Raw genomic sequence first — 14,431 nt, 5'->3', positions numbered from 1 at the left:
ACACTGAAAACATGTACAAAGAAATATAAACAGCTTAATATTAGATTCTTCCTAGCACATATAACACTTCATTGACCTTGTTTTGAGCAATTCAATGAGCTAAATCACATTTCTTTCTTTCGGAACAGCCTGTAGTGTCTCTGTATTTGTTTCATTTTGCTGAGTAGTACTTCATTACAATAAACAGTCAGTGAAATGTGTCAAACAGGTAAGTAGCGGGTGCTGATATAACTGTAGAGCATAAAAAACACCAGCACTGAATACAGCAGTTAATTATCAGCTTTTTTTGTTCCTGGCACCTCTGAACATCCTGCACTTTTGGATCTGCAAAAAAGGAAATACATTTCTTAAGCTTGTTTATTTGTCTTAAACATTTGTCTTAACATGATGCTTTAAAGCTAACAGCACATTTCACTATTATTGCTATTAATTCCCTAGCACAGTCACAAAACTTCACCTCATTTAAACACAACATTCACCCTCAACCCAACTAAAAAATAGATATTGGCATCATTAGTGGGGAGAATAAAGGCTGAAGTGCTGCCTTTTGACACTTTTTACCTTAATGCCAGCAATAACGCTGTCGACGTCTGGTATCGGCATGATTAACTGTTCAGACCTGGCAGTGTGCTGGCTTCACGGTTCCTATAAAAAGACAAGGCATCCATAACGCTCGATTGCAACAGAGACCTTAATGCATTATAAAATCTAATTAAAAAGAGTAAAATTAAGAGTAAAATAAAAGAGTTAAATAAAAAAGGAAAATACAGAGAAAATGCAGAAGTGGTTGGGAGGAAAGACACAAAGCAGTAAGCTATACATTATTCCAAAGGTGGATTAAAACATAAAAAGAATTTTTAAAAAATAAATAAATACACTAAGTTATTATTTTAATGTAAATTGCTAGAAAGCACATTTGGTTTTAAGCATCCTATTTTGGATATTGCGCAACACACTTAATTTATACTTTTGCGCCTACTGGCAAATTAGAGCAATCAATTCCCCCTCTGCACTTAAACTTCGAATTACATATTGATTAAAGGAAATGCCCCAAAAAGTCCAGGCCATGAAGACGTTATTGAACATTTTATTCGAATTTTCACATGGTTGTCCTCTTTTTCAAGCGCACACACCCTTTGTGCTCTGATCAATAGATGCCTGATTTCATTACACTGCTTTTCAAATGAATAACTGCTACACTAACTGCACTATTGACAACTGATCTACTATTGATGTGCTCTGAAACAACCATGGACAAGAAAATGCTGTCTTCTTTTACTCCCTCCAATTACTTGGTTAAGGACTTTGGACGTGTGAAATGATTATTGAATTATCCACAAAGCCTGGACATGAGGATGCTGAACCATGAACCTTCCTTCTCCAAGCCAGATAACTGTACTGTTGCAGGGGCTTTTCTTTTTAAAAAGCTCAGAGGAACAGTGAGAAACGAGACTGATAAATATGAAATGTGATTAAAGAAGTTTTAATGAAAAAATGTCGAGATATGGAGAAAAATTAATTAATACAGAAAAATGTGGACAATATCCTGCAACCACTATATTTTTTCAGATTATTAAATCATATATTATGAATTTTAAGTCACGAGACCGAAAATGGCAATTTAGATAAAGTCTAAACATTAAAAAGTGGAACAATTTTGTTATCTTCCAAAACACATTGAACATTGTTAACATTCATACAGGGTCTAGACTTATATAGTTAATAAAAATGTAAAAAGGAAAGACAATTATTCCCAACCTTTTTAACAGCTGGGCACAACAGGCCATAACAGCTGCTAAAAACACACGTATAAATCTATAGACATAATTTCTGCAGACATTAATGGACATTTTATTAGAATTATCAAACATACATGTATTTTTCATGTCCATAAAATCATTTATATACAGTATATCTATGATAGAGGCACATTTCAGATAGCTTCATGTTCACTTCAACTAAACTGAACCTGCTGAAAACGTTCTGATTTTGGAAACATGACATTCCCTTCATTTGTGACTCTTAACAGCTTCAGAAAAGTCTTATAGCATAAACATTAAATAATTAATCAGTAATTAAAATACTTATCAGTACTCTGCATTTCTGCAGACGAGCAGAATGGAAAACAATTGACAACACATTAAATATCTAACGAAAAATAAAACTGCTTACACTAAATTCAGTGTCTTTCTGGTCCGTACACATTTCCTGTACATAGATATCAAGAGTGCAATAATGCCAGAAATAAAGCTGAAGGCCCCCACAAGGCAGGTTAGGAAAACAAAAGGATCTAGAGGCACGGACACCAACTCGGCACATCTCTCCCCTTTAAAGTGCCAGAATTTACCTACAGGACATCTAAAAGGGTCGAGAGAGACAGTTAGAGCATCAGTCCATGTGATAACACATAGAGCAGAGTTTAAGAACTCCTGGCGATGCTAACCTGAATCGTCTGTGTGAAATATCCAACCTCAAAATGGGACTGCATGTGCTTGTAAGCAGTGTTCCTAAAGGTATATTAAGACCAAACGTCACCTACAAAGGGTTTACTGTACCCGTGCCACCACAGTTTGCTTTAAGATTAGCAAGAGAGTCAAATCTGTCTTTGGAATTATTGATAAAGCTTTGGATTTGGTAGCTGTGGGACCTGCTCAGAAACACAAACAGATATAAATGTGTGTATTTTACCTCTAGTGTTTTCACATGTGCACACAGACAACACACATTTTTAACAACATGCTCAATACAACTCAATACAAGCAGAAATTTCATTCTATTTCACTCTATTTAAAAAAATATATATTTTCTTTATGCATTTTCTCCCCTTTCTCCCTTTTTAGCGCATCCAATTGCCCGATTGCGTCATGCTTCCTCTCCACCAATGCCGATCCCTGCTCTGATTGAGGAGAACGAAGCTAACCCACGCCCCCTCCGACACGTGGGCAGCATGCCGTATGCATCTTATCACCTGAACTTTGACGAGTGCAGTGCAGCTCAGCGTTGTGTACGGAGAGACACACCCTGAGAGCACTCTTTTCCCATCTCTGTGCAGGCGTCATCAATCAGCCAGCAGAGGTCATAATTGCACCAGTCATGGGAAAGAGACCCCATCCGGCTTAGTCCCGCCCATATCTGAACAACAGGCCAATCGTTGTTCATGTGGCCGCTCAGCCTTAGCCAGTAGGCAGAGCTGAGATTCGATACGATGTGCTCGAGATCCAGCTCAGGTTCCAGCGTGTGTTTTTACTGCTGCGCCACCTGAGCGGCTCATTGAACTCTATTAAGAAAACTTACTATGAAGCATCAGAACTGTGCTAATATGAAGGTATCCCTGAGGTGATATGTTCTTATAAGGAATTTAATAATGCATATAATTTAATAATGCTTTTTTAATGCTTTAATAATGCATCATAAGGCTAAGACAATGTGTTCCAAATTAGTTACATGAATTTCATTATTTATGATAAATGAATTTAGTGCACTGTGCTACCTTAATAACTATGTAACATAAAAATAATAACCTAATTATAAAGTGTAAGTATTTTAGAGCTATATACAACAAATATATAATAACTATTATATTTTGTAGTTAATTATGCCCACATTATGAACATTTAAAATGACATGATTTGTAATTTAATGAACTTATTGAACTTAAGGGAATGTTTAAGGTGCTTGTTGTGAGTACAGATTTTTCTGTTCAAGTGTTTTTGAATGATTTTATCCTTGAGGAAGCTTCTTTACATTCACCATCTTTACTGCTGCATAAAATCTTCATGCAGTTTGCACCTGCTTTCATTATTAGATTGGTTTGAAGTATATACAGTATATAGATGGATGGATGGATGGATGGATGGATGGATGGATGGATGGATGGATGGATGGATGGATGGACCGATTAGGCATAACATTATGACCACCTTCCTAATATTGTGTCGGTCTCCCTTTTGCTGCCAAAACAGCCCTGACCCCACCACGCTTTCGGTGGTGGACAGGGGTCAGCATGGGCACCTTAACTGGTCTGCAGCTATGCAGCCCCATACGCAACAAACTGCGATGCACTATGTATTCTGACACCTTTCTATCAGAACCAGCATTAACTTCTTCAGCAATTTCAGCTACAGTAGCTCGTCTGTTGGATCGGTCCACACGGGCCAGCCTTCGCTCCCCACGTGCATCAATGCGCCTTTGCCGTCCATGACCCTGTCGCTGGTTTACCACTGTTCCTTCCTTGGACTACTTTTGATAGATACTGACCACTGCAGACTGGTAACACCCCACAAGAGCTTCAGTTTTGGAGATGCTCTGACCCAGTCGTCTAGCCATCACAATTCAGTCCTTGTCAAACTCGCTCAAATCCTCACGCTCGCCCATTTTTCCTGCTTCTAACACATCAACTCTGAGGATAAAATGTTCACTTGCTGCCAAATATATCCCACCCACTAACAGGTGCCGGGATGAAGAGATAATCAGTGTTATTCACTTCACCCGTAAGTGGTCATAATGTTATGCCTCGTCAGTGTGTATAAATATATGTTATATCGATTTTTTTAATGACCATGACTACATACATTTTTCCACTATCATAATAATTTCTTTTACATATCTTTATGTTGTTCATGCTAATTGATAAATACTTTTGTTTATTTAAATGCACAAGATTAAATTAGATGTGTAAAATTATAGTGAATGTACCAACCAAAATGTAAGTTAAATAACAAATGAAAGTGGATTAATACTTGTTTTCTCCTATGGTAATAATAACTTAAACTGTATAATTATTTCTCATTGTAATTATGCTGTAGCACCCATGACACATATTACCTTCTCTAAAACAATTCATAAAAAGTCTCTAGTTAAGTTAGCTTACGAGTGTTCTTAATTCTGCGTATGGTATTCCCCGAGTACACCCTTAGTTAATTAGGGCCTCAGAGTTTTGTAAGCTCTTTCAGTAACTGATAATGGCATTGTGTTACATGTCTGTATAGTACGTAGTAAGGTACCTGCATGCTGCACCATATCCTGGTACAATCTCACACTCTCCACCATTATGACAAAAATCAGGTTGCACATCACACCGGCTCTGACAGGGCCGTCCATCCATCGCTACGTATCCTGGCTCACACCTACACTCGGCTTCCTTGGTCCAGCGGTTCACCACACACCGCGAGAACTCATTACAGGCCAGAAACTTGCAGGGGTCAGCTTGATCACCTGAAGGGTTCAGACATTACATCAGCGTTAATAAATGATCTGTGGCAGGGTGTCTATGCCTTTTGACCGTGCGTATGTACTGCATAATGATTAGGGACTAAGGAGGGGTGCTGGGATTAATGAACTTTGATGCTACGTGCTTGGCAAAGATCTACAGGAGCTTTACAAATCATTTAATGTTTAATGAATGGTGAAATACTTCAGGGAATTTGATCATTATGCTTTATTACACTGCAAAATATAAAAATGTGGTTTTTTTTAACACATTTGGACCAATAATTCCAACAATGAAGATTCTAGTTTCAGAACAAAAGGCTACAGTTCCTGTTTTATGTACTGTGTATTTTTTTGCATCAACAGAACCTAATAGGACAGGATTAAATGTGCTGTACCTGTTACAGACAAACAACAAGCAGCAGTAGAGAGGAAGCGTTGTGCAATCGGGTTATGGAATACAACTAAATTGAGAGGAAAATTGGGCAAAAAGAAGCAAATAAAGGCCTTAAATTAGTTTTTTTAATGGCCTGGCTATTTTAAAAACTTACCCCTTGACTTTCAATAGTGTTCCTGCCTAAAATCCTTTAAATCAGTTTAGCACTATCAGAATACAGGACGGTTGTATGGCTCGCAGCAAGAAAACGCAGTGTTAGAATTTTGATGCCTCTCTAAGAACACATGTAGCTTGCAGCAAGAAAATTGGTTAGTAATTGTGATTTATTTTTAACCAGCTTTCCCCAAAAGCTGTCTTGCTTTTGTTGTGTCTCAAGTGGTTGGAAATTTTTATGCAAAAAACGTCAATGATACAACAATAGTAGACACACAATTAAATCACCTGGTTCCACATCTAACAAATGGCTGTCGATCTTTATGTCCAGACGCTGTGAAGCAGCATTACAGAAGTCCTCCAGAACACGTTGGACCTTTTGGGTTATGTTGTATGGTACAGACTTTGCAAATTTCATCTTGCTGTTGACCACCACGCTGCCGTTTCTAAAGTTCAGAATCTCAAGCTGCTTAAATCCAGTTAGGTTGGACTGTAGATATGGTAAAAGCTGAAAAGATATAAGGATAAAGAAATATAAATGATTAATAATGCTGTTAAAGCAAAAATGTGATGTGATGAGAGAAATGTTTATGTAACGTTTGGGCTAGTCATCCAGACATATTCAGCATAGAGTACAGTGAATTATCTCAAGAACTTCAGTTATACACATTCTCTATTCATGCCAACAGATGAACACCATCAGAACAAAATTCTACAGTACAAATAGCTACAAGGAAATCTTCACCTCAGTACCCTCCCAAAAACTGCTTAAATTCTTGGAAGCACTTACACTTAAAAACACCATATAAGAACTCTTCACCCTCATTGTTATATAATCACTCTAACTACCATACAGACTTGTTAAGAAAGCAAATTGACCCACCACTTTGACTTTTAAAGACCATTAGCTAGCCATAATAATAGCCATAGCAGTTGACATGGCGTTAAGAATTAAACAACAACATTGAATTATCAATGGCAATGTAACATTGCGTTAGGAAGGGCATCCAGGCTTTAAAAACAATGTACCAAATCAAATATGTGGATAAATGCGGTGACCCCCAATGACAGCAGCCGTTAAAGTAGTAGAAAAGGTTTCAAACATGATTATATGATGTTATAAAAAAGACTATTTAAATAATAATTGATAAAAAAACATTGTAGATTCACAGCATGGCCAATAGCATATTTACACCTGAACACAGTGAGCTTGTTTAATATCCTATTCCAAAATCATGGGCATTAATGTGGTGTTTGCCCTCCATATTCGCCCTTCACATTTGCCCTCCAGTTCCTTCATTTCTCTGGGAAAGCTGTTTAAAATAATTTGTACTCATTCAGTCAAAAAAAAAAGGTGTTTGGTGAGGTTGAGGTCAGACCTTTGTGCAGAGTTTCGAGAGCCAAATTTGTCAAACCATGTCTGCTTCGGGCAAAATGGCACAGTCATACTGAAACAGGAAAGGGCCTTTCCCAACTGTTACCACAATGATAAAAGCATATTTTTTTAATTTGTTACTTATAAAATATATACATATTGTCGTATTGTAATAGGTATGGCAGAAACCCCTGACATCAATAATCAGGAGGGGTGTCCACATACTTCTTGTCACATTGTGTATATACCAAGGGCCAAGTCAAGTCTAATGAGTACAATTTTACTGACCCTAATAATTAAAAAACATACACACAAATTAAAACGTTTGTATTCTATTTTTCTAGGTCAGGGTTTTAAAATAATGGGTCGCACATAAACACAAAATGAACTTGTACGCTAACGCCCCCTTGTGGAGCCTTTATGTTACATTTTGGAAACCACTGTGGGACCAGATTGACATCATTTTTTTTCATTTTGATGCATTGTTTGTGTTGGCTGTCTTGAAAAACCCCGATCTAGGTAACATATGACTATCCTAACTGCTCATAAATGTATGTTTAAATAGACAATTGTTACCACAAAAATAAATACTTCTCTTTTTGAGTCAACTAAAGACACTTAAAATTAAATTAAATACTATATAAAAACTATTTATTTCCCATTGTTGTTTAAAAAAATAGGACTAAATAGTTTAACCGCGCCCATTACAAAGTAAATGGACCAGAGGTCATGTTGGAAAGAAATCCCAAACTGTCACCTTACATAGAGAGGAAATTTGTCCATATGATCATGGTCAGGTCTGTCATGAATCCAAAGCTGCTTTAATACAGGAGACACTGTCCACTGTCAAGTAAGCGTTACATTTTAATAGATGCTGATGGAGCTTTGCTGAAAAAAGTTCCTGCTCCTGCTTTATCTTTCACCATGTGATCAGTTAAGCTTTAAGTTTTAGATTTTGAAAACTGTTTCTTCTACTGCCGCTTTTTAGCCTATGAACTTTCCTTAACTAACACTTTATTTTTTAATTAGGGCCTTGACCTTAATTATACGACCCCCATTAAGACATACATGCTACTTGACAAAGACTAGAAAGGAAGACCTTTTTATAATGAGCCATTATTTTCATTACTTACTGTGGCTCTGCGAGAACAGTACTTCAAACTGAAAAAAATCTTCCAAATAAAAGGCTTATTGAAGGAATCGTACAGACATTTGTGCTCAGTTGTTTACTTTGTAAGGAGAATGCTGTTGTGCTCTAGAGTTAATGCATTTGAGGGTTTTGCTAAGGATTTTCACTCGCTTTACAGCAGACAGAAAACAAATCCTGAAAAAAACCTTTATAGCAGACATTAATGAGCCCATCTCCAGACCTTGTTGGCAGAGTACACTTTTAATCTGTTGGTTAACCCTGCAGTGGGTCATGGAGGATAGTGCCACTTTGAAGATGTCAGTCTGTTCCTGCTTTCAGTGTATTCTGCCTCTCTCGGGTCACATATAAAGGTCTTATTTTTATTTTTTGCTGTGCAGTGTTTGCGGATGAGTCATGAGTTCATTTTGTACAATACAATAATAACTACATGATCATCGCTGTTAGAGGATTCTGTTCTAAAAACATCACTTCACTTGAGAACTTCAGAACTTCACTTGCTGTATTTATGTATGTTGGGTGTTGGTCAAACTAAAACTTAATTAATCTGAAGTTTTAATAAGTGACAACTCTAGGGTAATAAATTAACAATGCCCTTTACTGCATTAATAACAATGCACACTACTTTATTATTTATGATGTAACAACGGCCATCAGTTAAAAGTAAGAGTTGGTTATTTAGTAGGCAGCTAACATTCAACAAACCGTCAGCAGAGTGTTTATCACAGTGAATCTAATTATCATCATCATAATCCGAAGCAAAGGTCAGTGAACAGACAGACAAGGTACACAAAGTTAAATTCATAATTCATTGTAGAAATCCACGCGTGGTTCAAAATCACAAATGCTATAAAAAAGTTGTAAAAGCTCACTAGCAAAAATAACTTCAATAATTTCATTATGATTTATTATGTGATTTATATAACCAGATTAATATTTATATAACAGATTATTAGAGGTGACTCCTGATGCAATTCAAATGATTTCTCTTAGTTCATCATGTTCTACTGTGTTAACTGGCCGGTAGTTTTGGCTACTTAATTAACTGAAGCAGTAATTTTTTTTTTTACTTTTCTAACAGGTTTTGTTTTTTGTATTTGGTCACTCCTGTGATGTAAACCGACGAGGCCCTGTATAGATAGTTTTGGTACTGTGCTTTGCTTGGATATGATATGTCATAAACTAATACTTCTGTGGTAATTCAGCTCTCCAAACTGCAGATTAGCTGTGTTTTCTCCAAAGATCCAGTCTGCAAGTACCGGGTGAGTCAAAATTATGTTAACGCTGATGGATCTATTCCCTGCGAAATGTGTATCTGTGCTTTAAATGGTACTGTTGGTTGCTGGTTTTTGTGTGTTGAACATGATGGCAAACAGGTTGAGACTGTCCTGTAAATCATCTTACACATATAAAGTATGTTTTGTGAATAAATGGTTTCCGCTATTCAAGTGTTAAAATAATTTTTACTCACCGTGTACTTTTCATCTAAAGCTCCATCTTTGTCCTTATCCTTTTTAAGCCATGATGGTCTGGTTTGGCTGGACACCCATAGGTCAGCCTCCCCAGAAAATAAACACCCAGCTTTGTTGTGTTAATTTTATGTGTCAAAAAAATTAATTAATTTATTGCAACAATTTACACATTAATTTTGAAAGACCTCGTCATGGCCAGCCCAATCTCCAGACCTAAATACCACTGAAAACCTTTGGAATGGGATCAAGAGGAAGATTAATGATCACAAGCCATTAAACAGAGTTAAGCTGCTCAAATTTTTGCACCAGGACTTGCTTAATAGCAATGTGAACTCTGTAACTGGATATAGTGATTATCCCAACACATGTTTAAACATAATGTGTCCTTATGTTTTCTTATTATATATTTAATGTGTTGGTCTAAAAACAACATCTCTTTTTATGTTGACCAGTTGACAATTTCTGCAAATAAATGACAATTTTTGTTTGGAATTAGGAAAAAAATGTCAGTCCAAAAACATTAATTTTACTCAAACCTAAAGATTAACTAAAACAAGAGTAACTAATAATTCTGCAGTGGTCTTTGTGATGGTTAATGTAAACATAAAATTCCTCAAATAAGTTGCATCACTTACCAAGTGAATGAATCTGTTTTCCAGATTTTGGTATTCGAAAGAGCTTTTGTTAAACAGGTCTTCAGAGAACATCATGTTGGTGACACGCAAACTGAAGAACACTACCAATTCTTTGCCTTTGCTTGCCGTGGTCATTGAGGGGGTTGTCGGGTACCTCAGCGGCGGTACGACTGTGCTCTCAAACACACGTTTTTCATTCGGGAAACTACCATAACTCAGGGCATCGATGGTTTCCGTGTTTATTATATCCGTTTGGTCCAGCTCTGTGGCAAGATCTTGTACTTCAAGACGTAAATTGTCCTCCTTGGTTTGTTTTGTGTCGTCTGTTTCCACTGGCTCTGCGTCCTCCACATCTACAGGCTGTACAGTTGTACTTGTAGGTAGGAAATCTTCGTCGGCAGATGTTGAAGTTATCCAAGGTTCTTTTGTTTGAACATCCTTGGGGTTCATGTCTGGATCTATGAAGGACAATGTATCATGGGGCTGTACCGAGACTGATGTAGTTTCAAGTGCTGGTTCTTCAGTGCTTATCTCCCCAAACTCTGCAGAGTCTTTTTCTGTAAAAAAAAAAAAAATAATCCAAAGAGTGACTTTTCATAAATCATTTTTTAAAAAGATTTCTTTTTAAATCATAGTTGGTGGCTAAATTGGCTACACTATGCTTAATTACCAGGACTGTTTTATCTTCTTCTTCATAGTGAAGACAAATCACTTGTACTCATAAGTACATCATAAATCTTAATTTATCAAACTGACAGTAATTATGTTTTTAAAGCAACGTAACACAAAGAAAAGCATTTTACAAAAACTGTTTGCAGAGCTGCAGAAACAGCATCACATGGCGATATGTGGTGCCGTAATTAATGAATTAATTGGTGCTATAAATTACAGACAAGACAGAACATTGATCACTGGAGACAGCACATTAATTCACCCCAAGAGATTAAACTCATCATTAGCACTAATGCTAGCACATACTGTAGTTTAAGTATTGCAGTTAATAATGTATGTTTTTTTTAATTTTTTTCTCTCTCAGCATGTGTTAAATATCTCTAGTCATGTTAAAAGTAATTATATCATAGTCACAGAAAAGTGCATCTCATTCTAGATCAGGAAAAAAATAATACAGTAGTACCTTGTAACTGAATGTCCCCTAAACTCAAAATCTTTGAAACTAAACACCCTTCATCAAGAAATTTGTACCCTTAAACTCAACATTTCCTTTAAACTCAATGTGTGAATGACTGCTGCTTTGCTCAGCGCTCAGCTTGAGCGGTAAAACGTCATCAAAGTGCGAATACGAGACAAATCTGCATTTGTGTGGAATAACCGTCAGATCCAGTCTGAAAGCTCCACATGCATCTGTGTTTATCTGGATATTCCTCGTTTCACTTTTAAACTTGTGTTACAGCTCAAGGTTCTGAGAAATTGTGAGAATCAGCTTCTTCGAGAGTCTAAAATGCTTATCATTAAAAATAAAGCCTAATGTGGTTTAATGTAGTAAAAGAACGACAAAGAAACACTAAAACTCTCTTCATTTTTACTGCTCATAAGTTCTCTCCACTAATTAAGAAGCATAAGGAAACAATAAAGAAGTAAAGCTAAAGTGCAGGTTTTATTGTATTTTTTTTTTTTTTTTTTTTTTTTTTAACTGTTTTTAATTGCATTTCAGTGTTTTTTATATTATATTTGTGTTTTTTGTGTGTAAGTGTCAAAAACAACCCCATTATTTTACATGAGCCTAAAATATAGCATGGAACGCATTAACAGGTTTTCCAAACATCCAGGGAAAAAATACCTTAAAACTCAATGTCTTTTAAACTCACCGCCACTCCCAGAACCAAGTGATGTTGAGTTTCAAGGTACCACTGTATTATAAATTATTGCTGCTCTTATCTCAGTGTGAACAAACAGTATTAAAATAACTTAGCTGGGTCTTTGTTTAAGATTTGCTATAATTAAACATGTTGCCATGGCACAACTAAACAAGAGGCAGTAAGACCTGTAGCTGTAATGGTAGTTTGATAGCCTATGTGGGAAACAAAACACTTAATTACATACAGTAAAAATGTTTTTTTTTTTTCATAAATCATAAAAATCATGTTTTAAAGATCATGTAAGTAAATTTGCAAGAGTAATATTTTGCCACACCTCCTCCAACACAAATAAATTAGAGTTTGATACATAACCAAGATTTTTGAACTTTAAAAAAAAAAAAAAATTATAATTACAAATATTAAGGTTCATCAAAGTTAAAAATTAAAATGTTTGTTGGATGATTCATTAATGGCCACCTAAAAATGTAAATAACCTGTTTATAATACAGTACAATAATACCAGCTGTACATTTAATAATTCTTTAATTATGATGTATTTATTTATTTATTTTATTAGGATTTTAACGTCATGTTTTACACATTTTGGTTAGATTCATGACAGGAACGGTAGTTACCCATTACACAAGATTCATCAACTCACAAGCTTAATGTCAAACACAGTCATGGACAATTTTGTATCTCCAGTTCACCTCACTTGCATGTCTTTGGACTGTGGGAGGAAACCGGAGCTCCCGGGGGACACCCACACAGACACGAGGAGAACATGCAAACTTTACACAGAAAGGACCCGGACCGCGCCACCTGGGGATCGAACCCAGGACCTTCTTGCTGTCAGGCGACAGTGTGACCCCAATTATGGAGTACAGCAGAGTACAGCGTCTTTCCTTCTATTTAGTCTCCTCTTTTCTTAACAAGCAGAAGGTGGATTGGCTAATTTACACGATTTCTGCAAACAAGTAAGTCAGTAGTTTTAATATAATATAACAAAAAAAAACACTTACTTAAACTTATGGCTTGAGAGGATTAAGAGTACATGTGTTGTTTACACATTATTAAATGATAAAGTTTTTGTATTATTCAGTCTTGTACTTTTTGCCACCTCAGTTTTTTATTTATTTATTTATTTAGAACATTTTGTTTTTAGCATCTCTTGCATAATGTGAGGACAGATTCCTCAGGGACTGAAGACTTATCCTCAGTCTTTACTGCTGTCTCAATGTTCTCATTAAGCTGTTTTTCAGACTGAACATTAACTGTAGTGTCCTCATATATCTCAGTTGCCATGACCTCTGTATCTTTAGATGCTCTTTTAGCATCCTGTTCACTAAATAATGGTACTTTAGGTTTACCTAAATGTGCATATAATCAACATACTCAGGCTCACTTAGGTTTCTTTGGCTCTGTGTTTGCCGTGGGCACAAAAGGCAAATTATCAGGTTGAGGATGATCTATGTGCTTACCGGTTTCTGTGTGTTTTCTTGAAATATCTGGGGAAATTAGAGTATTTTTGTGAACAGGAGGCTCAGGCAAACTTGTTGCCTCATTATAGGGTTTTTTCCACTTTTACCTCTTTCTCAAGATCTTAACCTGTTCCTTAAGATTTGCCTTACATGTTTCTTCCTCTCAAGTGAATCCTCTAGCTCACATGTGTCAAACTCAAGGCCTGCGGGCCACATCTGGCCCGCCACGTCATTTTATGTGGCCCACAAGAGCTTAAAAGACGTATGATTGTCTTAAAATACACTGTAAATCGTACATAAACTGCATCTCCCACAATGCATGCCAATTTTGTGGCCGCATCCCGCCACTAAAAGGCAGTGTTTCCACATCAGTGTTTAACTGAGGCACTTTTCCAACAAGTGATGTTAAGAAATATTTACATTTACAAAATTGAAGCAGAAGACAATGTAATGAAAGATGGGAAAGTGAATACAAGTTTGAATACAAGTCTCTTGTCTTATGAGGCCATGTCTGTGGTAAAGGAGTGCAATATAAATGTAAAATTTGGCATTTTGACACCAAACACAGAATTTAGCCTCCAAGAAAAACAACACATTGTCCAAGAATTAAAAGGCAGACTGCAATCACAGCAGGATACTTTACAATCGGCCCTTTGAGGGCCACCATAATGCAGATGTGGCCCTCTGTGAAAATGAGTTTGACACCCCTGATCTAGCTGATGTTCTTCTGTCTTAATATTTTTTTC

At 36.4% G+C, this 14,431-nt stretch overlaps 1 protein-coding gene across 1 annotated transcript in view; it reads right to left on the bottom strand.

The window, feature by feature from the left end:
* Nucleotides 1-605: 605 nt before the first annotated feature.
* LOC134320909 (interphotoreceptor matrix proteoglycan 1) overlaps nucleotides 606-14,431 on the bottom strand; it is a 42,741-nt gene continuing 28,915 nt past the window's right edge. Inside the window, exons 11-17 of the mRNA XM_063002548.1 lie at nucleotides 13,380-13,574; nucleotides 12,390-12,416; nucleotides 10,388-10,944; nucleotides 6,047-6,266; nucleotides 5,004-5,214; nucleotides 2,173-2,358; nucleotides 606-645 (exon numbers count right to left, since the gene is read on the bottom strand). Of these exons, the coding sequence (XP_062858618.1) occupies nucleotides 606-645; nucleotides 2,173-2,358; nucleotides 5,004-5,214; nucleotides 6,047-6,266; nucleotides 10,388-10,944; nucleotides 12,390-12,416; nucleotides 13,380-13,574 (1,436 nt within the window). The remainder of the gene's footprint in view (nucleotides 646-2,172; nucleotides 2,359-5,003; nucleotides 5,215-6,046; nucleotides 6,267-10,387; nucleotides 10,945-12,389; nucleotides 12,417-13,379; nucleotides 13,575-14,431) is intronic.

This window comes from Trichomycterus rosablanca, chromosome 9, assembly GCF_030014385.1.
Source record: "Trichomycterus rosablanca isolate fTriRos1 chromosome 9, fTriRos1.hap1, whole genome shotgun sequence".
In the NCBI taxonomy this organism is placed as follows: Eukaryota; Metazoa; Chordata; class Actinopteri; order Siluriformes; family Trichomycteridae; genus Trichomycterus; species Trichomycterus rosablanca.
Note: the sequence above shows the minus strand (reverse complement) of the source record. Positions and strands in the feature narration are given on the sequence as shown.